Below are 26,254 nucleotides of genomic sequence, written 5' to 3'. Positions count from 1 at the left end.
AAGCAGAGCCACCTAAATCACACTGCACAGGATGGGTAGGTTGTCCAGATGGCTTCTGAATATCTCCACAGATGGTGAATCCACAGTCTTATTGGGAAACTTCTGTCAGTGCTAGGTCACCCTCACAGTAAAAACATGTTTCCTGATGTTCAGAGGGAACCTCCTGTGTTTCAGTTTGTGCCTGCTGCTTCCAGTCCTGTCACTGGGCACCACTGAAAAGAGCCTGACTCTGTCTTCTGTACATCCTCCCTTCAGGCATTTATAGACATTGATAAGATCCCCCCGAGCTTTGCCTTCTCCAGGCTAAACAGTCCCAGCTCTCTCAGCCTTTCCTGTTGGGAAAGATGCTCTAATCCCTTAATCACCTTAGCAGTTCTTCTCTGGACTCTCTCCAGTATGTCCATGTCTGTCTCGTACTGGGGAGCCCAGAACTGAGCACAGTACTGCAGGTGTGGCCTCACTAGTGCTGAGTGGAGGGGAAGGATCACCTCCCTTGACCTGCTGGCAGCTCTCCTAATGCAGCCCAGGATACCGTTAGCCACCTTTGCAGCAAGGGAATGTTGCTGGCTCATGTTCAACTTGGTGTCCACCAGGATCCTCAGGTCCTTTTTTCAAAGCTGGTCAGACCCCAGCATAGTAAATTTTTAGGAAACAGTGTTGCTTGGACTTAGAGACTGAGTCTCCTTTTTTCCCCCAGGCAGAATATCATCTTGTACCCAGTTAAAGGCTATGGTGGAAGACACGGGATTTATTCTGGATGCTGTCTCTCAGAGTGGCTCTTGCCATTACTCACAGACCATGAGTGCAAGTTATCGGTCCTGTGGTAAAACGGTGAGGTTGCGACTCATGGAAGTTCAGCCTAGCTTCTGACTGATTTGATATCTACATCTGAAATTTGGAAGGCTAAGAAGCAAACTCAGAGTATAATTAATAGATTCACACTGAATATCTCCAATTCCATCTATGTTCTTTGGCAAAAGAAAAAAGAACTACATTTTCCATTTTTGTCTTCCTTTCCAAGATGCCTTCTCTCTACAATTTTCACAAGAGGCAGAAACTGAGCAAGGAAGATAGCCATGGCATTCTTCCAAACTTTAACAATAAAATAAACCCAATTCACATAGGTTTCCAGGGCGAGGAGCCAAACATCTGCTCCGAAGTCTTGCATTACCACTGAACCCCAGCAGCCTCTTGAAATCACCTCTTGGACTCACCTCCTCATCAGTGAGTATTAAATATACTCGAGAGCTCTCCTAGGCCCTATGGGCAGTGATTCACATAGGTGTCCTCTCTGAAGCTTAACCGGTGACGCCAAAATGAAACATCACTTCGAGTGTAAAAGTCTACATCATTTCCATTCCACTTCTGCAAGAATGAAATAATTAATTAGAATGTTACTGAAATTAATGCAGAAGGCAGAACTTTCAGAAAAAGAGTCCCAGGCTCCCTGTCAGTATTTGTTCAAATATGCTAAAACTTTTTTTCATAACAGTAATTTGAATTTTTTACTACTGAAATAGCATTTTCTTGGATACCATCACTTTGTTAAAGCTCATAGTTTGAGCCCATTATCTTAATGTCCATATAAAATGCATGACTAAGAATTTTGTCCACACCACTGAAAAGACCTGTTCTTGAGATATTAAAAAAATATATGTACTTAGTCTAACTCATAGCTCCTGAGTACTGAAAACCTACTTTCAAAGATAAAAATACCGTTTCCTTACTGATTTGAACAGAAAAAGTCTTGAAGTACTACAGCATGCTTTTTTGAAGGGCTAGCAAATTAGGCATACCCCTTTATCTCCTCTGAGCTTCCGTCATGATGGCCAGACACACCACATTTAACTGCGCCATACCACACTAATAACTAACTAACTAAAAAAAAAACCTCAAGTGTTTTTCCAGATGCTGTCCTCTAGTTTCTGGAATTCTGTGCATCTCCAAGGTCAGCAGGAGATGCCTGTAACAAACATCCTGTTTCTATCTGGTTCCTCTCTGTGCATGAGGAGCCAGGATAAATTGTGGCTTTTTTTTGTTGGTGGGGTTTTTTTTTTCCAAGCAACTCTTCTTCCCTCCAAACTGAGCAAACCTGCAGTCATGAGAGACTTCCCACATCTAAGCAAGCCAGGCATGGTAAGAATGATAATGAATCTGACAAATGGAACCAGCATCATTCTTCACATGGATAAGCTGAAAAACTAACTTTTTATGAGCAAGCGTAGTTTGCTATTTTAACTGTAAGACTGCATCAGTAATTGGCATCGGAAAAACAGAGCAGGTTGGAGATGATTTAATAAGTCTGGCTGTTCAGAAGGCCAATAAATAAATCAAAGCCACCAAACCACATTTTCCATCGCTTCTGCCAGTGTCTGACAGCCCCAGCCAGCCCACAGGTGCTCCCTTCTCTCCCTGCCCACTCAGGACATGAGCTCCCACCTGGCTGTGGTCCCATGCCCCCTGCAGCTGCCTCGACAACTGGCAAGGACTTCAGTAGCATCCTTGTCATCACAGACAGAAACAATACCAGCTTAAGAACAAGACAAACAGGAGATAAATGATGAATATCTATAATTACATTAAGACTAAGTAAGGGGGGGGTGTCAAAAAACTATGAGTGTCTAAGAGTCAACCGACAGCTACTGACACCACATTTGGACTATGACGCAGTTTTTGTCACCACACTTGATAGAAGGAAATAACTAAAATGAAACCAGAAACTGTTATAGTAAGAGGACAGCTAATTCCAAAAGATACAGACGAGGTTAGACAAACCAGCCCCCATAGGAGACGGGGGTGATGTGTGTGTGGCTGGTTTCCAAAACAAAACAAAAAAAAGCACAGAAGGGCTCCCAAAGAGATAACATTAAAATCTTGTTTCTTTGTCAGAAAGCAACAATCACTGTATGTTAATATAGAGATAGAGATAAAGAAGGGGACACTGATCAAGCTCTATATGAATTTCAATACGTTCTACTTCTAACTGCTTTCTGTAACTGCCTGACAATACAGTCAGGAAAAATGCTTCAGCTGAGAGGGTATTAACTTAAGAAAAATATTATGAGCCAAGATATGAATCCTAGCCACTACACTACTTCTTGCAACATAACTTGAGATAACAGAAAGTCTTTCAGATTTCAAAGCTGAAGGGCATATCTGACCTAACTAACCACAGCAAGCAACCTCAGACAAATTCCTTCAGACTTGAATCTTCAAGATGGGACTCAGAAAACAAGTTCAAGAACAGCATGAATCAAGCCTCATGTACAGTTTCAGGATCACCGTGGCCACAACCGTGCCTGAGTCTGAACGTGCAGTTTCAAGGGGAAGAAAAGGAAGACAAAGATCCATTAAATCAAAATAGCACTGAGTGCAATTACATACAAATAACAATCCACAGGTAACAAATTCATTTTACTCTCACTAAAAGAAACAGGAAAACTCCTCAAACATGTATGTATGGAAGAACATCTTTATGTATATGTGAGCTGTCAGACTAAGAAGAAGTTCATGTACAAAGAAAAGCCCTGCTGAGCAAATGGCAGCACGAAAAATACCGTAAGCCACTGGTTTTCCTGGGCTGGCACAGCAGCGAATAACTTTTACAGCTAGTAGCTTTGCTTTCATTCCTCAACACTGAAAAAGGTGAACACCTGGATCCTACAGAGAAAGTTAATTCAGATTAAGTAACTGCCTCAGGAGAGTCCAAACACAAGTAATCCCAGTTGTTACCTGGAATTGGTGATTATTTGTTTGCATAATACACAAATATACATAATGTGTTTGAATTTTCAAACTTGATAAGAAGAACTGCTGTACCTTTTGCTGTACAAAAGAAGTACTAGCAGGACTATGATTCAACTGGCATTGAAGTAGAAAACTTTGCCGAAAGAGAAAAGGGATAAACAAATACCAGATTATATAGGGAAACAGATGTAAGACAATGACAATTTCTTTAGGCCTTAATATCATCAAAATGACATTGTTTTGTGCATATGTTTTCCTTAAATAAACTTGTCGTAGACTGCAGTCGACTTTTCTTATCCCTTCCAAATAAATAGCTAGAGATGTCAAATGGCTCAGAACCTTGATTACTGTGGACGAGATCCTGCAAATATACATTTGTCAGTGATACAGTGACACACTGCAGGCAAGGCTTCATACAGGCAGAATTTCTCAGTAAAGCTAAAAAGGAGACAGAAATCATTTTTATTTGGATCCTCTCATGAGAAGAAGATTTAGATATAGTCATATTTCTGTTAGTAGTGTGGATTGGAAGAAAGAAAAAAAAAGCAATAAGGTCTAAGTACAAAGAAGATGGAGGAGACAGACCCATCAAGGAAGTCACAAGATTACTTCTTGCCTCGCAACCGGGAGATCGCCCAACAAGACCAAGAACAAGAAGCTGCTTATCCCGTATGTTACGTACTGTTTTGTTACTCTACTTTATTTAATCTACCAATAAATTGCTATATCCCATGTATCCCAAGAAAATAAACAGCAGGATTTACACATAAGCATACTTCATTGAAATAATAATAGCTTGCATTCAGACTCCACATCTGTGGAATGCATATATCCTCTCATCTGATCAACAGAAACATCCAACACAAAAATAAGCATGCACAAGTGAGAGAAGTAGGTCTGGAAATTCATCTTCATTTGCAATGCTTCTCTGATAGTAAAAACATTTGTCTGCAGACCAGAACTGAGGTTGAAGCTTTTATATATGTCAGTGTTTTGGCCAGATCCTCACAAGTCACTGCTGTGGACATGGATGCAGACCAAGTTCAGCTCCTTTGCTCCATCCATTTTCAAAGAAAAATTAATCAAAGGACACATACATATTAACTAGTAACATGAACCCATCTTCTTCCATCCAGAGTCCATAGGAGAAGGGAAGGCAGAAAAGGGGAGTAAGCAGTTTCACAGTTGACATAACCATTTTTCTTACCCCATGAAAATAATATACACTTTCTGAACGGTAACAGGATCCGCTGTCAACATGCCAGGCAGAAGAATGTATAACTGAACACATCGATGGCTGGGGCAAAAAGTCAAACCACTGCCACTCAACAGATTTAAGGGATGCTCTGAGATGAAAACTCTTCCCTGAGCACAGTAGAAAGGTTCTCAAATTTTGGTGTCCTAAAGCCCAGGTTTATCGCTCAACAATTAGAACAATTCCTGTTCTGAATGAGCAAAAAGTCATTGCCAAGAAAATTTCAAAACCTTCCACATGGTCTCCAGTTTTGCCTCAAAGCCTTGAAACCAGACACAACACAGCAGCCATTCTGCAGTCAGTTCTTGGTGGCTTTCCTGGCACCTCTCAATTACTTACTAGTTTGCACTGGGGTCACCTAGGCCTGGTTCTGAAGTGCCTCCTGCCTTCCAGAACCCGACTTTCTTCCACATGCAACACAGCACAGGGAAGTGACAGGAATCCCTAGTCGCTCTATAAATACCAGTAATTCTCTGCAAAATTAAGCAAGGCTGTCCAAGGGTTGGGTTGGGGTTTTTTTAAGCCACCGGATGTTTCACAAACCAACATTTTTACAGACTGATGAAAGGCACATCTGTCCCACAGCTGATCCAATAGGAAGCTGAGACTTTCCAGTAGAAGGGCAGTATTTGCTCTCTTCCATCCATGCTCTTCATTCTCACACTCACCTAAAGCACATTTGCTAATAGTATTATCAGTCCTCATCTTGAGGAAACAATTATTCTCTTTAAGCAGCTGAGAATGGCTCTGTAGGACCTGAAGTGCTTGCACTATTCTGCTAAAAATGCACACACACACTCATGTCACACACCACTCCTAAGAACGAGTGACACATTTCAGATTCATGATTTGTTGGAATGGCCTCAAAGACATGGCACACAGCAGCAGAGACCAGTCAATCTGCAGGGCAAGCTGGTGTCTAAGCCATCTGCTGCTAGGGAACCACTGGACTGACACCAGATCCTCAGCAGTGTAACTGAACAGTACCGGGGGGAGGAAGAAATGGAGTCAGGAGTGGTAGAACACAAACCCATCAAAACATCTCCTGGGAAATCTCCTCTGTAATGGAAAGGCTTGTGAGACAACATTATCCCCACCCATCCTCCCTCCAAAAGGTGCCAGACTGCAAAGATCTCTGACACAAAAGGACCTTGTGAATCCAAAAACTCCATAAATGAAGATGGGTCTCCCATAGGAGGCATCAGATTACATTATTCAGCGTTTACCACCCTCTTTCCCCCCAAAAAAAATTTGTCTGTGTCATGTCTCAAGTAACACTTCACAAACAGCAGCTTCCAAAACCGAGTTGCTATCTTCTGCCTCGAATTATGTTTCCTCTCATTTGCTTGCTGACATACATCTGAGCAGACCCATTTCTCAAGACACTTCAAGCACCTTTGCACACATTTGGCAAAATAACTTAAACCACCAGATGAAGATTTTCTGACCCAGCTCCCTGGTATTATTTAGGAAGTGCTTTGACACCTATGCTTCTATGTTTGTTTTCCAAACTTAGTTTTAGGGGGTTTTTTTATTTTTCTAACATTACTTCCTACATCTCTTTCCCATCAGCCTTCTGGCACATGTCACAACTTATGACCACAGACTACCTTCTTGTCCCAGCATTAAGCAGATGAAAGCTGCATCAAAGTCATCATATACCCTAAGTCAAACCCAAGTTCTCAGCACTGGTAACACCCCCACCCCAAAGGTATTATAAACATTACCCATACAACACTTATCCTAACCACTTCTCTGGAAATTCTCCATCACAACATACCATGCATCACAACATAAAGCAGTTCAGTAGTCACCAGTCTCCTGCTTGCTAAATATAAACAAAGACATCAAGAAGCAGACAGCTCAGCCGTGGCTTGTAATCATTTTACTGTATCTAGATCAATAAAGAATTACTGCACCCAAGAAGACGGGACAACAAGCAGGCTTCCAAAATCCTTTGTATCACAGGTTCTTCCCTAAATCTGTCACACACCAACCCCACCCATTGAAGTCTCCCAGGAGTGAAATAATCAACATTTATTCCAAGATCCTACAAAAAGTAACACTGAGTCTCAAGAAGGGCTAGATTTCTCTCTCCTCCATCTCCCATAAACCAGATCCTCTCCTGCAGGAGGAGAAGGTATAGTTCCATATCTATACATCTACATGCACTTCTCTCTCAAGCTGCTTACTACAAATAAAACTTTAAAAAAAATGCACAAATGTTATTTAGTGTATTATATGCCCCCTGCATTACAGCATTCACATTCCTCTTGTTCATTCTTTACAGAGCTCTAGTTTTTTTCCCCAACCACAACCTTCCCTTTAACTCTTCAAATTCAAAACATTCTCTACACAAGAATTCTGGTTCAGAGATGGGGGTCCTTTAAACCAAGACATTTTTCATGCAACATCCCACAGAGGGAGTAGCCTTTTTGTTTTGGGGGTTGGGTTGTTTGTGGGTTTTTTTTGAGAGAGAGGGAGAGAAAGAGACTATGGGAGCAGGCACATTACAGAACCAAGAAGTAACTTGGCAAAACTCCCTACCCTTTCACACACTTCCACTTCAAACACACAGAAATTGTTCCATGAGTGAAATAAATGAAATTTGGCTTCCTCAGAGTTGGAGACACTAAATGTAGTAAGGAATAGATGAGTATTAGGGATTTCACTGTGGTCAGAGTATTCATAACACATCCAACCAGATTCTCCTACATTCACAAGAAGTTGCATTCCAGCTTTTCCATCAGAGGAGATTCTTATCTCTATCCCTCAGCCAGCTCACATGCTTTTTCGCCAAGCATCTAGGCATCTAGTGTCAGACAGCTTCAAAGTTACTAGATGGAGTCAGAAAGTATTACATATGCAGTAGGCACAATCACAATATCCTAATTTCGTAAGGAAGGTGACCTTAAAAAATAAGGTGCTCTTGATGTTGGGCAAAATTAACACTAAAACATAACTAAACAGCAGCAATACAACCCACCACAGAAGAAGCAATGATCACAGCAATTCTTATTGATTTTGAGTCTTAAGAGTATTTTGTTTTGATTTCATTATGACACTGATATTAATTTACCTGGTGTGCATACATATGACTGAAGGTCTTAAACCATTATTTAAGTGCATAGAGAAACCACTAACAGAAGGACAAGAACCAACAGCTCGAGACTGACTGACAATGACCTTGAAATAAATCATAACAGCAAGCAGCTAACCGAAGGAACGGGTTACCAGCCTTGTGATGAGGTTAGTCACAACCTCAGCACTGACTGTCATTCCAACAAATATGCTGCAATTCAGCCACATGTTATTGGCCTTGATCACATTCTTTTGAGTGAAAAAGTAGATAATTCCACCATTATATGACAAAGTGGACAAATGCTATTGTTATACTAATGGTCCAAAGACATCAAAGCAACCCAGCATAGTTAGAAGTTATTACTTTAAACTTTGTCAGAGAAAAAACTACTGGAGCACAAACAAAATGTTCGTTCAAGGGCCAAACATGTGTTGATAGACTATTCTTTGTATGTAACACTGTTCCTCAAAGGTGTTTATCTTCTGTCTTGGTATCCAGAGTAGATAACAGTGCTCTGCCTAAAAGAAACAGATGCTTCCAGTGCCAGCACCTACATTCAGAGAGTTGCTTTGAAAAGGAGGACAACTCTTTCTTTGTTGTTTTTTTTTTTTTTTGTCCCCCCCCTCCCCGTTTTCCCTCTTCAGAGAGCAGGTAGCAGCACTTCAGGACAGAAGGAAAAGATGCCTTACTCTCTCCCACTCAAATAAACTAACTTCAAAAACAGGCAAGAACAGCCTGCACACACACCCACACCCACAAATTCTGATATTTCATGATAGAAGAAACTAACCCACAAACTACTGACAAAACTGAGAACCTTCCCGCTGACTTCAGTAGGTACTGGAGCAGGCCAGCATCTTTCAGCACCATGAAAGGAGAAAGACTATCTTTTCACTAACTGTACAAGGAGAATATGCTGCTTGTTAAATGCAATTTATGTTTCAATATTTGACTGTATCATTTTTCATAGTAGGAGACCTACAAAGCTGAAGTAAAACAGTGTTTGGACAACTATATCCTCTCTTTCCTTCTCATCTGATAATCTCACTTATTGTCATCATAACCCTCTTCTTAAGTGCATCCCTGGTATATCAATACTACGTATACTAGCCAGAAGACTAGATTGCCTTCCGTTTATATCATAGTACGGTCTTAGAAGGTTATCCTGAAAAACACTACTGAGACCAACAAATGTGCCCACTATTCTGCTCAGAGATACTCTCTTCCTTAGAAAAATGTATCATTACAATCAGGTACTCTGTTGTTACTGTTTTATCTTCTGATTTGAACGATGTTTGGAAAGAAAGGAATTAAGTGATACAATGTACAGCCCATTCTCTGATTCACTCTTTAGGGTAGATAATTGCCAAGAACCATTGAGCTGAGTTTGAAGAGATAACAAGGACAACATAAAAACTCAGCACACTGTTCTTTCTTCTAAGAAGCGTCACCTGAAACTATGGAACTGATTGATGCTAATGTCACATCAAGCTCTTCCCTGTTTACAGGAGATGGAAGAAACTTCTTTTGTGTACCCTTCCCACTAGCTTTGTCTCGCTACCTCTGCAGTAATTCACATCAACAATCTGTCAGATTCCATTAAAAACATATTTGAAAGATTTATTTTCTCGCCAAACCCCCTAAAATTAAACAAAAAATTTGCTCAAGTTGTCTCCTGTTCAAACAGAAAGCTAGGCTTAAATAAAATGCATACAACCTGTAGATAAACAATTCTGGGAATGGGGAGGGGACAGAATAAATGCCAGCTTCATAAGACAGCAATTTTTTTTACAGATCCTTTCAAATTCTGTATCTAATTTAATACCACGTATTTACTGGGTAGGTTATAGCACAAATACACCACTGCAGCCTTCAGAAGAAAGTACTGCATAAAACCAGACCAGGACTCAGCATCTACCAACCAGGTATCCGCATGGCTGTAACTTTTGGGGACAAATCAAATTCTACCAACGTTACAAGAGAAATACAATAGTCAGGACCACTGCATGATCTGACAAGAGTTCCTGAAAACAGAGTCCGACCCCAGGACCTTCACTCCAGACATGAGAGGGGTCGAGCCGAGACACGGGTCTCTGCAACACCCATCAGAAAAGCGCAAGACATTTATATCGCGGTTACTGAATTTGAGCAGAGGGGTGTAAAATTCAGTGCAATCTGTTTAGAAGGAGTTGAAGTCTGACTTGACCCAGTATCAAGGACATTACATCATCATTTATTTATTCTAGCATCTGGCATTACACAGCAGCTATCTCACTGTAATCAGCCAAGAATTTAAGCTTACAGCATGTAATGATGAAGAAAACACAGAAATGCCAGAAGGGTAACATCAACACATGAAAATATATCCATTTGCTTCCAGCTATGGTGGCAGAGGGAAGTACAAGGCAAGCATTGACTAAAATATGACAACTCATCACACCAAGACCTACACCTCTTCCTGCGTAAACATGCACTGCAGGACAACTCGCGCTGACCTGAACCTCTCAAACCTTATCGTAAGTAAAAGCAAGCACAAATTATGAGCAGAATATTTTACAAATTAACACACATACCATATCACAGACAGGTCAAGGACCCCAAACTGATTACACTGAATAATCAAGCATCAGTTTTACCAATACACCTAGCTGCTGTTTTTGTGGTGTTGGGTTGGGTTTTTTTTTAATTTCATAAGAAGCTTCTATCTCAGTTGATACATTCAGCAAGAAGCCAATGCAGCAGCACTTTACGTAAGGTGTTCTCTCAAGAGCAATGTTTTTTCACTGTCTGTTACAGTACAGGCCTACAATTATGAGAATTACCGTGGGTAAAGTTCTATAAAGTATTTTCTCTGCAAGTAACATTTCTCTGCATGGAACATTTTTAAATGACCACTTTTCACACACCATTCAGTTTTATAATATTCAAAAAAACCCTAAGCATTCCGTTCAGAGCCTTTGACCAACAAATTCATCTGCTAGTTATATGGAAAATGAAAATATATTCGAGCAATATGCATGTATTAACACATATGCACACCATAACACTACTATCTATGGGTTTCCTTTAGGACTAGTGAGAAATACTAAGGTATACCTGGACTATGTAAGGTACAAAAATATTCAGCCTACCTCATCAAAGCTGCTATCTTCTTTCTTCAAGGCTTTAAAATAAAAGGAAAAAAGAAATAGTTATCTGTACTGCATTTCAATGAGCACAAAGTAATTAACACCAGAAAAGAGAAAAACAGAGCAGCATTTGCCTGTTATAATAGGAAAGAACAGGCTGACATGAATAACAATTTCATACTCAAAATCTGATTCTGTAAATGGAATGTAGGACTGCACAGCGTGTTTCCAAGAAAGTAAATTTAAGTATTTATGAAAAATGTTACCCTCTTAGATTAATGAAAATAAGAGTTCACAAGTTGTTGGGGTTTTTTAATTCCTAGTGAGTGTGAAAACACTTTATGGAGAGCCTGACTGAACGTCAAAAAGGAAAAGTATAATAAACACCTAACCATGTATTCAGTTTGTCAAGTACTAAACCTTTATGAAATAGCATGCATTGTAGAAGCTCTTTTTACTTTTTTTTTTTTTTTACAATATGACTTACACTAAAGCAGAAGATATTTCTGTCTTTCCTACACTGTTAACTAGCAATTAATCAACAAACAAAGAAGAGGAAAACAGGGCAGAAATCATGTGAACTGGTAAAGCAAGAAGATAAAGACATGAACAGTTCTGAAGCTGCAGCAAAGATTAAGCTGATGAAAATTTTTCCTTTAGCATACTGGATATCTTTCAAATGTAAAGAATATTAATTTCTCCCAATCTCCCTTGAACTTTGTCAGCCTTAAGGTACGAGACTGGTTCCTTTTCTCTGTACACCACAACCAGATGAACCAGGGACTGTGTACTGCACATTGTGACCTGAAAGTGCTCTTCGTTTACTTCTCTAGAAGAATTAAAATAAGACAAACCATTTCCTTGATGATTGCACTATTTCTTTTCAGTTTAAATCATGAGGATTTGCAATTTGAGGGGGGTCACCTGAATGACTGTACAGTTCGTGCAGTACTGCCCCAGAACATTCCCTCTTCATCACCTAAGCAGCATAATGTTTCTTATACTTAAAACACATTTACTTCTGCAGGGGATAAATACTAAAGCACCTAGCACAGTTGAGGATATAGACTCCAGTAGTTTCTTTGCTCTTTTAGATGCTCCTTCTGCCTTCAAATCGCTAGTAGTTTCTAAACCACCACCTCTTCCAAGCAGGTCTGCAGAAGCAACATCATTATCTTAAAAAAAAAAAAAAAAAAAACAACAAAAAAAAACCACACACCCAAAACTGTAGAAGCTGTATCACAGCTATAACAGAGGCAGGGCACCTCTGCAGAAAGTACTGCAGCTCTACCACCTCTGCCATGGGCAGCAATGCACAAACCCCAGTTCTTCTTGTACAAAAAAGCAGGGATTGTCCAGTCCTCCTTTGCTTTCAAATTCTCATTTCTTTTGGACATGAAATATGTCTTCTCTCAGATCTTTGAAGATTAGTGTTTTACAATTACTCATCTAGATTTCATGCTCAGTAACCAAAAAAAAACCCCAAACCAAAAAACCTCCAAACACCAAACTGGGATTTTGCTGAGGAGATTTGGAGCACACATTGTACATTTTTATGGTTTTGAAGGCCTGACAAAACATTTTCAGGCTGCCAATCCCAAGTACCCAGAACTATGAGTCAGGAGAGTTTTTTTTAAAAAAAAAAAAAAAAGAAAGAAAAAACCTGACATGCAGAACACTTTTTAAGAGCACACTTTTAATCTTTTCACTCACCTTTCAGGTCACAACGACATACAAGCTATAAATTCGTACATGTCACACCTAGGTCACGTTGACAAGATTTCTTCTTTACCAAAATCCAAGATTTTCACATGACCAAAACATGCCAGGACTAGCCAAACAACAGATAACCAAACAAAGTTCACAATATAACAGAAAAACAAGAAACAGTTACCTGTGATCCACTGCATATTTTTGGCTTGTCTTTACTTTAACTTCTATCTTTGACTAAAAGAGTTTTTTTTAAGAAGCTCCACAAATAAGAATATGACAGTTCTGGCCACTCATTTATTCAAATTCTGTTTAATAATAATTTCACTCTCAACCAATTTACTACATAGCATCTTCAAAAGAAATCATCAAACCAGCATATTTTATACAAGAAATTATAGTAGAAATGGTTTTTTTCTCTCATTAATGCAATCCTTTCCTTTTTAAACCATTTAAAAAAGCTTTGCTGAACTTAAAAAAAAAATAAACTGTTTACAAATGAAGTTCTCATTATCTCAGGTATGTGAGCTATGTGTGTGTACATGAGAGCAGATTAGTGGAGATAACCTTTGCATTAGTGAGGAGGTAGTAACAAAGCCCAGGGATGCTGAGAAGGGCCACAGACTGCTTTCAGTGCACTGTGAGCAATCTCAGCAATGTTTTCCCTCTTTCTTTCTATCCTGGTGTTAGTTTTTTACTAAAAAGATCGCATAATAAAACAGAAGATAAATGGCATGAGCTGAAGAGATCTCAAGTTTGATTTAGGTACTATATGAACATCAACAAATGCATAGCCAAGAACTCTTTACATAACAAAAAGATTATGATAATTTTATAAAATTACTCATTATTAATTTTAATTACATAATTATCAAAGCATAGAACTAAGAACCAAACCTAATAAAGCTTTAAATACTAAAATAAAGTGAGTCAACTGAATTGCAATAAGTTGGTTAACATACAGTATGATGTGTTTGTTTATATGGACAATACAGTACGTAAGCAAGGAAATAAGAATTTTTAAACTAATTTGAATATTTGTGTAAAAATGGATAGGCTGGCAGAAGCCTATGAATAAAAAGAATTCTGTAAAATTTTCAGATTCTTAGTAATGTAAGTTCTTTACAATGAGTAAAATTTTAAGAGGGACACTCCCAGAAAACATCAGGAAACTTCTGTCAGGAGAAAGGGTGCTTTAGCTGCAAAGACAGTTCATTTTTCTAGAACCGTGAGCATGTCATTTCTGCAGTAAAAAGCCATCCTGGCTATTTTAGATTATTAACCTCAGTTTGGCAACATAGGCCATATGCATTTCCTTCAACACACCTCAGTGCCGTATCATCCTTTACCAGATTGCACGCAGCACAAAGCAAACACTCAGGATAAAGGCTCAGAGATGGACAATTTCACATGTCACATTTTTCAGCTCAGCAAAATAAACATTCTCAGTGCTAGGTACTCTTAAGAGTTATGGGCTGGATCATAATTTTGCAGGATGAGTATGCATAATACAGCCAGATCTTCATCACCCTCTGCCAGTCTCTGGGGGTAGTGGCTGGAAAGCATCAGTTCACACTTAAGAAGATGGTCCAAGTCTACTTGAGGCTACCTTTGGTACCAAATAATGGCCTTCTGCTGTGCCCCAGGGACAACTAACCTGGTTTTAAGACCACCTCCTCTTTTATCCAAAGATGGTGGGGAAGTAGCTTCAAACATTACTTAACATACTGCGGCACACCGTAAAAAAAAATCGCCTTAGAACTTTGTTGTTGATATAGCCTCTCAAATAGAGAGGATTGCTTTGCGGGGTCTTGAATGTAGTTTACTGAGCATTAACCCACAAGCCTTAGCACAAAAAAAACCCAACCCAAACCAACGCTGTCAATGAGAATTAGGATGCATTTCCATCACCCCCCAACCAACAGGATAACATAAACTTTGGTATCAAAATGAAGGGGTCTTGTAGTATTGGAAGAGGTGTATTTGGCAGCTGGGATACTGCCAACACAGAGGGGAGGCCTAGCAGTGCCTTACCATTCCAACCGTGGCCATCAGGTGTTCCCTACTGCACATGTGGAAGTTTGACTCGCTAATTATATGAGTAAAACACCATGTTACTCTTGTATCATTTATAAGGTTATGCTCATGATGCTATACTGTGTCCTTAAACCTATGAAAATACATAAATTGCAGCAGAATAGGGGAAGTTAAAAGATCACCATAGTTATTGATAATAAATCCCAATTGAACAGATGACTGACAAAATTCCAGATTAGATACCCACTAAATTAGGAATTTGCTAATCTCACCAAGGAACCAGCTCTTCCAAAAAGATCTGTAAAGCCAGAGTAACAAATACCCAGAAAGACCTTTTCTAATGAGGTTTTGGTTTTCTTTCCTTCGTTTCAATGTAAGAGTTAAGTATAGTACATGTTTTAACTGAGGATTTCCTGGTATGCAAGTTAAGAGGTTTTTAAACATAGGCTTGCTTTCCTTGGGCTTATCTGTGGCTCTGGGTATCAGGGAGTGGACTATGCTCAAACCTCATGCTGATAAATTAGAAGATTTTTTTCCTCAAAGCACAGTTACCAGAACAATGGTCAAAATAGAGCACCAGAAGATCCAGCAGTCTTGCTTGGTAGCAGCTGAGTTCTAATCACAAAACAACCACCACAACAAAAGACATAAACGGAACTGTCGCCGTTACATCTTCATTCAAAATATTCTCTTTGTTAATGACTTCCACTATTAGTAAAGCCTTTCCACAGCTCTGTATAAGAGTGTCTCTCCGTGTGTATATACATGTAAACAGACAGGTGACAGACCGAACACCTGACTGCTTTTTTTTTCCCAATCAAAAAAAGTTATATGAATTTTACAAGTTTAAGACTGATGATAGGTGAGAGCTTTTTTCATATGGGGACAGAGAGGTTTGCAACTGTTACCCGACATTCACTTCACAACTGAAACTTGGCATTTACCCTTGAAACTCTCTGGTTTACAAATACGAACAAGCTTTTTTTCTCAGTCTTTTTCATCTTGCAGTAGGATACCCGACTTCAAACGTTACCTTACACTTAAAGTTTGCAGTCGTTAAAAGCTAAAGGTAACACACTGAATGCATACACAGCACGTGATAAGTTATAATGCCTATGTACTTTAGTGCACCTCCTTGGTAGGGCTATGGAGGGAGAACCACATGCCACAGCTCACGGCTGCAGAGCAGACGCTTCACATCCTCTCACTGGGACAAAGCAGCTCTGAAAGTTGACCCACGTCTGCCAGCCAGACGGGCTGCAAGGGAAAATGTCCCAGTGGGACGACCAAGGGGCGAGGGCTGCGGAAGGGCCCTTACAGAGGGTCTGCGAGGACGGGGGTTGCTCTGTCCGGTCGCCCACCCCAGCTGCTGCCTGGCCGTCTGGCACTACCTCCAGCTGCAAAGCCCGACCAGCTCGGGGACACCTCACACCTCGTCCAAGGTACCTTCTCTCCCTGCTCAGCTGCGTGTTGACGCTGTCAGTGGGAATTAACACTTTAAACAGTGAATTAAACAACATCATGTGCCAAAGACCAAGAGAAACACCAGTCCGAGCAGCCAGAACTCTTTGGCATTGTTCTCGGTAACAAACACAACTGCGAAATAAACTGGTGTCAAAGCCAAATGCAATGCAGCGATACCATCAGATAACACACTCGGCAGCAGTGTTCGTTTAACGCTACCTCAGGATGCTTTATATCAGTGAAAGAACGATAAGACTTCGCAGCAGATGACAGACAGACTTCTTTTGTCTGGCCTCCTAAATCACTGGGCCGCCGTTATCTGCTTCAGCATCTCAAGCCTCAACTTAAAAAAACCGTGCAGCCCGAACAAAAAATAAATTACCAGACCTGCAACAAACCGAAAATAGCCATTTGCTTTTTGCCAAGGTTTCTCTTTGGCAATGGAGGCACGCTAGCCAACTTTCATTTATAGTTTGTTTTTTCTAGCCTATTTTGGGCTAACTCCATTACAGCCCCATGCAGCACTGCCTGGGCTCCACAGGCACTGCCGGGAAAGAGCTGTTATTTTCCTGAGATTTCTTCCCAAGAAACGTTTTTCGGGGACGGCATCGGGGCGGGTGTTTCCAGCCTTGCAGCGCCCAACCCACCGCCCCGCCGCCCCACAAGCAACCGAGCGACCCCCCCCTCAGCCGGCACCGCCAGGGACCCTCGCCCCGGCCCCGGCACGGCGGACCCCCACCCCCGCCCCGTGGGTCCGGGCAGCACCGCCAGGGTCCGGGTGCGGGACTCACCTATTCGGCCGAAGCTCTCCGATAAAGTTCTCCGCAACTTTTTCATCCTGCTGATCTTCTCGGCGGACTGCGAGTCGATCATGTCACAAATAGGGGGGCGAGCCCCCGCCGCTCGCTAGCCGTCACACCCCCCGCTCCCCCGGGCTCCCGGGAAGAGACCCCCCCGCCCGGCTCCGGCTGCGGGGCTACCCCCTTGCCCCGGGAGCCGCCGGGCGCAGCGGGACAGCCCCGGCCCCGCCCGGGGAAGGAGCCCTACGCCGTGGCGGCGGCGGCTGCTGCTGCTGGTTCTGCTGGGCTCCCCGCCGCCGCCGCCGCCCGGCTCATAGCCCCGTCCCGCCCTCGGTTCCCGGGCTGCCCCGGCGGCGCCAGCCGCGGCGGGGAGGGCGGGGGGGCGCGGAGCAGCGCCGAGGGAGATGGAGGAGTGAAAGGAAAGTCCGGCGAGGGACTGCGGGCACCGGCGGAGGGAGGGAGAGGAGGAGGAGAGAGGGGGAGAGGAGGAGGAGGAGGAGGAGGGAGGGGAGGGGAGGAGAGGAGAGGAGAGGAGGGTGCGCTGAGAGAAAGGAGGAGGAGGAGCCTGGGAGGGCAGGGGAGCCCCGCGGCGCGGCCGGGGAGGCGGCGGCCTTGCCCGCGCTGGCGGGCGGCGCAGCCGGGCCCCGCAGTCGTCCTCCCCCCGGCTGCACCCCGGCAGCTCTGGGCGGCGGGACGGGCGATTACCGGGGTGGGGTGGGCGGGAAGCGAAGCGGCGGCGGCGGGGGCATGACGGGGGGAAGGCGGGGAGAGCCGGGGCCGGGCCGGGGGACGCGGGCCCCCGCCGGGAGCCCCTGGGACGGGGGCAGCACGGAAGGCGCTCGGAGCGGCGAACGAGCACACCGCGTCCACCCAGGGGTGTCGGCGCCCCCAGCTATTGCACCGCGGTCTCCTGGCGATGCGCTTCCTTGTCACCCGAGCCGGCAGAAGTCTCCGTGTGGGGCACGCCGAGGGCGGGCGGGGCTCGGCTCCTGGCCGAGGGGACCCTCTGCACTCCTTTGGACGGCGGCTTCCAAAGGCCCGTGCAAGTTGTGTAGGTCTGACCTGGAAGAAGGTGCCCTCCCGGCCTAATTTCTGGGTGGGTGTGGGGTGGGACGCTGCCCCACTGGCTGAGGTGAGGCTAGCGGGGAAAGGGCAGCTTGCCGTAAGTATGCACCCAGCCCTCTGAGCTGACACTTGGGCTCCTCTCCACTTACAGCTGAAAGCATAGCTGGATAATACACCTTCAAGTGTGTTAGCCTGCAACTTAATGATGTTGGGAGCTTTTGATCTTCTAACTCAATTGAACCAACATTATTGAAAAATAAATCAGTTTAACCCATCAAGATAGATGGCCATGTCTAGTCTAAAATACAAAGTAGGTACTTTTCGAGAACAATACATTGTAGATAACACATTTTTAAAGCCCAGGTTTGCATGGTTCAAACTGTATTTTAATTCATGTTATCTGGTTAAAATTAACTTGGTTTTAATGAGGCTGGCTAACATAATTTGCTGGGATTAGACAGTGTCCAAGCTAAGAGTTGTTAATTTTAGAAGCATATTTTTCTAGACAAGTGTTTAGATGAGTTGGGTTCAAGCCGTCTGCAACTCTCAAACTCTGGGACCAGACCTTTTTATTACAATGAAGTAGGGGTGGCAAGTATGTAGCATCTCATGGTTGAACTCTATCTGTTCTCTACTATCATCTGCTATAAGTGCTTATGCATGTGTCTCTTGCGGCATACGAGGTAATGGAGAATTGTCCTGCTCTATAGCAGTACAAAAACGCTGGTAAAATGTCTTACACACAACCCCTGAATCTAGAGAGAATTTGATAAAAAGGCTTTCAGAACTGTGAATCCTGTTGACCCTGTTAGCATCTTTGAAATAGGAGCTAAAGCAGCATTTTTAATGTTGGCTATGTCATATTATGGAAGGAAGTTGAGAAAGGGTGGAAACTGAAATGTGTCAGAGAACAATACAGGGAAAAAGAGGAGAAATAAAAATTAGGAAGAAACAGACAAGGGGGCTAGAAGGAGAAAGGGAGGGAGGACACAAGCACTTAAGGATATTTTATTTAGTCACTGCAAAAAAATGACATTTAAGTCCTTAATAATAGTTGATAGCTTCATCACTGTTTAAATCTGATGTTACTATTGGTGAATAGTCCTGCTCTGAGTGGAGAGGAAAATGCCATCATTGTAAATAAAATATTCTGGTCCAGGAGCTAAAAAACTGAGTTTAGCATTTGAGCCCTCGGCACCTTCCGTGCATGCTGAGACTTGTACCGACATCGCTATAATTCAGTCTGCGGCTTGCTTTCAGCAGTTAGGGATGTTGTTTCTGAGAGCTTCTGAGGAACCTGTAGTTAACCACTCTTAACTGATAGCTGCTGTCTTACCTAGTGAATTAGCCTAGATGCCAGCACCTGGTGAACCTGGAACAATATTCCCATTTTTTCCCTTATTTCTAGGAAAACTATGACTTTATTTCTTGTGGAGGACAAGCCTCTGCCAGGCTACTGCAGTGGGTTCAGCTTTCTTTGACAGAAGGACAGGCAACCTAGAATTTCTGACAAGCATCTGGCTTTGCAGCTGGTTGCGAATGATCTACAAGCATATGTCAGGGTCTTTTAAATCAATGAAGACTTTGCCTAAATTAGACATCAGTGTGGTGCCAGTGAGAGAAACCCAGACCTCGTCTTCTGAAAATTGTACAACCTCAGTCCGCAGAGATGTTACCCAGACTGTCTCCACCAGAGGAAGGATGAGCTTGAAGCTGTGCACAGATCCTCAGACTGCACGCTGCAATTTGCATTGTTCTTCCCCTGGTGGTCTTGACAGAAATATTTCTGTTAAAGTCCTTCTTTGTTCTCTCCTCCACCCAAACCTCTTCTGTTTCCAAGGGCTCTCGTGTTGAAAATTCATTGAATTCAGGAATGTGGAATCACTTTTGTAGCTTTGATCGAGCTCATAAGCTGGTGGTTCTTATTTTTCTTCTCTGTATTTCCATCACCCATCTCAGGAAACTGGTAAAGCAGAAACACGTAATTAGCAAACCACAGAGATAGCAGCTATTCTAATGATGACGTTTTGCTTCCTTGTAGGGGCAGGCTTTCAGCTCTGTTTTTATGTTTAAGTCTTGCAATTTGTGGCATTAAAAAAATCAAAAGGGGAAAAAAACACTAAATAATATTGCTGTTTGATGCCTTCTTCCACAAGCCTCTACCAGGTTAAAGTGCGTTTGCATTTAATGGGGCATCTGGATTATAAAAAACCAGGCACTTTATTTGCAGCATCCTTTCTCACATCAACTCCCCAAAGATACATCCTAAATAAAAACCTGCTTGCAGCTACTTTACGACCCCACCACCTCCTTGCCTGGCTTTGGTAAGAATTCACTACAAATCCTGATCTCTGCCACTGCCACTGAGTCATGCTGAATCACTCTGCAAACGTAAGGATTATCAAGTGCAGGAAAAATATTTGCCAAGATATCACTTGCAAGCTGGACAACAGGAAACATTTGCCTCCATGCATCATGCAAGCCAGTGAGCCTCATCATTTAAATGTTTTTCACTGAGGTATGGGTTGGGTTTATTTCTGAGGACGGGGAGACAGCAGGGCTGGCAGTTTGTTCATTATTGTGTAAAGTAACATATTGTCTGAGGCTATAAGCAATGCGGTCATGGGCCTGGAGCACGGGGTGTGCCAGCAGTCTCCTTGCTGCAGATGGAGCAGCCACGGTTGCCCTATTCATAACTTGCAGGGTAAGATGAGATGACAAAAAAATAAACCCGCAATGCATGGTGCAGATGGTGGCTCAGGGTGTAATGCAGAGCTGTGCACTTTCCAGATCTCAGGGCATTTGCTGTTGATTTTACAGAGTGATTTTATGTGGTCTGAGCTCTCTCTAAACCCTAGTGTTTGCTGTCATCCCCCAACATTTATCCTTAGGGGCTTTTGAAAGGCGGTGTTCTTAAGTTACATTCCTGGGCCAAGTGTTTGAATTTCAGAAACCTTAGGAGCACATAAACAAGCAGTGTGCGTTTGTGGAAGAGGTAGTTAATGCCGTTGATTTGGAGTGTTATGTGGGCAGAGTAAGCCCTCGCCTCAAGCAGCTTGCCCAAGGAGAGCAGCAAGGCTCACTGCGGGGACGAAACAGTCAGCATAACTCCACCGGGGAGAGCACAGTCTTGCCAGGCCTTCTGCTGCCAGTATAAAGTCGATCTTCATAAATCTCCCTGGCTGGAGACATTCTCTGTTAGGCCAGTCTGCTCACCTTGAAAATATTTCTCTCTGCTGCAGCATCTGGGACCTGAGTGCAAGGAGCTGAGTTGCTTGTTAACACAGCAATCCTTTTGTGACCCTCAGGTGATGAAGATGGATGTAAAGCCACTAACAATCCCCCTCCTCTCCCTCCCCCGCAATCTCACTTTCACTTGTCCTCTAGTCATACTCAATCCAAGATGCCTGTTATCCGAAGAGAAAGCCAGGCTCTGCTAACACAAATGGTGCCGTATCCTTAGGGACGTGACCTTTAAGCTCTAGTAGCAAAATGCATTAGTGACAAAAATTAAACCTGGGCAATAACAGAATAATGCCTGTGTAATCTGTGCCTGCATCATAACTCGTTCCCCCAAAAAGCTCTCAGAGTTGACGTATTGCGTATTGCCTTATTGGTGATTGTTATTAAATCCCAGCTTTTATTAACCTGTGGAAATTTCCCCTGTTGATATTCCATGCATGCCTGCTGATGAATAGAGGGCAAACAGGCTCAGATGTTGCCTGTCCAGCCTGGCTGCTGTTGCCAGACCCTGCTCCATGGGGTAGGAAGGGATGAGTTAGGGCTCACACATGTGGCTCCAAAGGCACAATGGGAAGAACATGGTTTTCCTGGTGCCTTATGGCCAGCTGCTGGTTAGAGGTGACCCACTGAACCACCCGTGGTTTTACATCTTCAGTACCCTCTCGCAGTCACTTTATGTCATGTACTAGGGTGTGGGGTCACTTGTTTTCTGTTTCATTCTTTATACCATCACATCAGAGGTGAAATGGCTGCAGGTGGAACATAGCAACTTTAACTTTGATGCTTGTGGTTCCTGTCCCTGTTAGACAGCTCCCTCATGGCATACACAAGTACAGTTTCATTTCTAGTGAAGTATGAGCTCTTTCTGGTTTGGCATTACACAGTGTTGTGTGGTTAACCCCAGTAGGCAGCTGAGCATTGCACAGCTGCTTGCTCATGTCCCCCACCCCCAGAACAGAAAAGGAAGAGCAAACACAAGAAAACTCATGGTTTGATAATTTATAAGCAAAGGAGAAGTGGAAGAAGAAAGAAAACAATAAACAAGTTATGCAAAGGCAATCACTCACCACATCCCACAAGTAGAGTGATACGCAGCCTGTTCCTGAGTAAAAGATGGCTAACCTACCTGAATTCCACTCCTCACCAATGTATTGCTGAGCATGCCGTTACATGGCATGGACAGTTTGGGTCATCTGTCTGGTTGTGTCTGCTCCCAACCTCTTGTGCACCCCCAATCTATTCACTGGTTGAGCAGTGTGTGAAACAGAGGCAGCCTTGGTGCTGTACAAACCCTGCCCAGCAATGGCTAAAACATTAGCATGTTATCAGCATTGGTTTGGTCACAGATCTAAAACAAAGCACCACACGATCTGCCATTAAGAGAATTAACTCCATCCCAGCCAGACCTAGTACACACAGATGGAGGAAAACCACGCTGAGGATATGGAGAGGAAAAAATCATGAGTGACAATGTATCAGAAACCTGCATACTCCAAACTAACAAAGTAACATAAGTACCGATTATAAACCTAAAGCTTTTACAACATATGCTCCTGTATAAATTGTGTAATCTCAGAGATTGTGCTGGGCAGGTATAGGTACATTAGATTTCCAGGAATTTAGGAGCTGAGATGCTTTGCAGTTTAAGATCACCTGGCTACCTAGCAACGTAGCATTGATGCTGAATGTTGTTCCTGTGAAATAAGTGGAAAAACCTTTTATCGAGCTCATGTGCCATCTTGATAGAAGTCTAGTAAAAGGGAAAATGGGATTTAAAATGTAATGGCCTCAACCATTGCGATATCAGATCCCAATGTTCTGAAGTCACTGAAATGTTCAACAAATAGCCTCATGATGAAAATGATGCAAAATGAAACAGCAGGAGGGCTGAGGCTGATCCATTTAGATGCACTCAAAAAGCATGCGTGAGTCGTAATTTTTTCATAAATATTGAATGAAAGGTGTTTACTGTAACATCACAACTTTTCTTTGCAGCAAAATCCTTGGCTATCATCAGAACTATAGCGCTGTTTTTACAACTCAAAGGTCTGTGCCTCTACACGAACAAAGCCCAACTGACTCAGGCTGGGAAAATGCCATACCCGAGATACAGCCAGGGGAAATTCCTCATGGGCAAGGGTCCTCTCACAGGTAACCCATGATTTTGGGAACACATAGGTGCACAAACGCAGGTGATTCTGGGTGTGAATATTTAAGTGTTACATGTAAAATTATAAACCCATAATCTGATATGTCATGAGAACAAGCTTGAAATATTAACCCTACTTTATTTCTAACATCTCTACAGCTTTCTGTTGGTTTGCTTTTGGATTTTTTTCCCCATTTCTTATCTAGTTTTGTCATTTGCAATGACTATCATTTACACCAGATGTATTAGAGAAGCATGTTAAAGAAGTCCATCCATACGCCATTTAATCAGCTCTCTCTCTTCCCTTTTGGACTGCTTGACTCTGTAGGACAGAGCATAAAGGGACTGTTACCTACCCACGAAGAGAGAAACCCTCCTTCAAAAATAATACAAAACATTTGCAAGGGTTATACATGAAAGGCTGCTTTGTCAAAACAGAGATCTGCCCTTTTAACATGAAAATCTAGTTGGACTTCAGGCGTGCATTCGAAAGTCGCTTGTTCTTTCCACTCAGCTCTATCCCAAAATCAGCACCTAAGCCAGTTAAAAACAGTTCAGCCCACATGCCACTCTCTGCTGGGGGAAGGTTTCGGAAACTGTATCTTACAGTTTTATTTAGTTCCTATCACTGTGGTAACAAAGCACTGCACAAAATTAAGTACCACAAAATTGCAACTGAGTACCCTCCTTCACTACTAGCTAGCAATATATTTGGTCTTCAGAGTCAGCACAAATCAGTGCTCCAGGTCTCTCAGTCCAGGTCTGTCTTACAATGCAGTAGCAGTATAGGCTCTGGTTGCCATTTAGGGGCTTTATATAGTGATAAGGGACCTTAAGGAAGTGATATCCATGCAGGTAGTGCAGAGACGGTCTCTGTCACAGAAGTGTTGCAGTCAAAATTTACAACGGAAGGCTGTCATGTTAGAAGTGATAGTTGGAGAACGGTGGTACCCATCATCTGCAAAATGAGTCAGAAGCACAAGGGACAGCAAACTGGCCACGATGGTGTGTATTTCCCAGGAAAGATGAGGTGTTGAGGAAGATGAAAGAAGGAGGGGCCTTTGTGCTTGTTTAAAGACCAGCTTCCAGGAGGTAGGGAGAAAGTATAAAGACATTCTAAGAAAAATTCGACTGAAGAGGAACTGGCAACACTAATTAAAGGCAGGGGTTGGTGCCACAGTGGAACTTAAGAAGTGCATGGATTTATGTAATTAGAAGTTCTAAAAGGAAACAAAAGGCGGGGGTGTTTAACACAGCAGAAGATGGAGAGGCAGCAGAAATAAACAAAGAGGGAAAGAAATAGGATGGTAAGCTGGAAAGATGACCTATGAAACAGGTTTTGGAAACAGGATAAAGAACCTTTGTCAAAACTGAAGGCTAGGAGCTTGTGGCAGCCAATGTGTGAGATGAAGAGGGTTTCAGCTGCAGGGAGGAAGAAGAAAAGCCGCACTGGATAAGAAGGAGCTGCCAGATTTAAAGTGGCTGGACCTTTGTGAAAATAAGATATGACAATTCCCTTGGTACTTTTTTAAAATAATGCATGGAGTAAATGCTAAAAGGTGAGACCTCCTGCAAAATTAGGAGGAGAAAAGCCCAGGTTACTGTATTAAATTTGTGATGGACTCCGGGCATACCAACTAATGATGGCACTGTCGTGTCAGGACAGTGCTGTGAAAACTCAAGGTGGCTGCCCTATAAGCCAGGTGACAACACAAGTTATTTTAATGAAGTGTCTTTCATACAAATTAGCAAGAAACAAGTCACAGCAGAGAGCATCTGCATTAGGCTTAATGGTGTCTTTGTTCGTTCCACTCCTAGTAGCCTGTGCTATCCAGAGTCCATTTTATCCATTACCTGAGCACTGGCTGATCAGTACTGCACAGCAACAGTCCCCACTGGGATCTCGCTGCCTCTTGGAAGAACCTCTTAAAACATACAGCTCTCCATAGGTCGTGAAAGGATCAGATTGTGAGTAAATATGGAGGAGATGTGCTGGCTGGAGGGAGTGCTCTCAAGGGGCCGAGCAGTCTGTTCAAAACATGCGTTTTGGAGGTACCTGAGCTGGAGGCAAGGAGGCAAGTCTGAGAGGGGTGGGTGAGAAAATGACATCAAGAAGAAGGCAATGGACTGCGACCATTAGGCTGGACACACAAGAGGAGTTAACAGAGAAGCAGGTCAACATCTGGTTAGAAGGAAGTCAGTCTGACACCGAGGGAAAGACCTATGAGCCATCCCTGCAAAGCTGCTAGCCAGAATTGCATGGCAGCTTCAAAGTTTATGATCCTAAGAGGTCCTAGTACCTCACCGACCTGACAAATTCATTATTGTTGTTGGTCTAGATGCAAACATGTATTATTACAAGATATGTCTGCCTGCATCAGTAATTAATTGATCCCAAAACATATGCAATATTGCAACTAACTTTATTCAAAGTTTATAACTTTTGATCATTTATCTTCCTGAGAGTTTAGAGATCAAATTTTAAAATGACAGGTAGTATACATTCATGTCAGCTAACCTCAAGCTTGAAATTAAGTACCTAAACTTTTTATGTAATTGGTGATAAGTAGGTGA

At 42.7% G+C, this 26,254-nt stretch overlaps 1 protein-coding gene across 3 annotated transcripts in view; it reads right to left on the bottom strand.

The window, feature by feature from the left end:
• The window catches only part of CDK14 (cyclin dependent kinase 14), a 325,979-nt gene extending 308,071 nt beyond the window's left edge, over positions 1–17,908 (bottom strand). For 2 of the 3 annotated variants that reach the window (XM_075082797.1, XM_075082796.1), the window contains exons 1-2: positions 17,215–17,908; positions 11,216–11,247 (exon numbers count right to left, since the gene is read on the bottom strand). In XM_075082797.1, the coding sequence (XP_074938898.1) occupies positions 11,216–11,247; positions 17,215–17,296 (114 nt within the window). In that variant the 5' untranslated portion in view covers positions 17,297–17,908. The remainder of the gene's footprint in view (positions 1–11,215; positions 11,248–17,214) is intronic. The other variant, XM_075082795.1, reaches the window with a different exon arrangement.
• Between the last annotated feature and the right edge of the window lie 8,346 nt (positions 17,909–26,254).

Source organism: Phalacrocorax aristotelis, chromosome 2 (genome assembly GCF_949628215.1).
Source record: "Phalacrocorax aristotelis chromosome 2, bGulAri2.1, whole genome shotgun sequence".
Classification (NCBI taxonomy): domain Eukaryota; kingdom Metazoa; phylum Chordata; class Aves; order Suliformes; family Phalacrocoracidae; genus Phalacrocorax; species Phalacrocorax aristotelis.
This window is presented reverse-complemented; position numbering and strand designations above follow the sequence as displayed.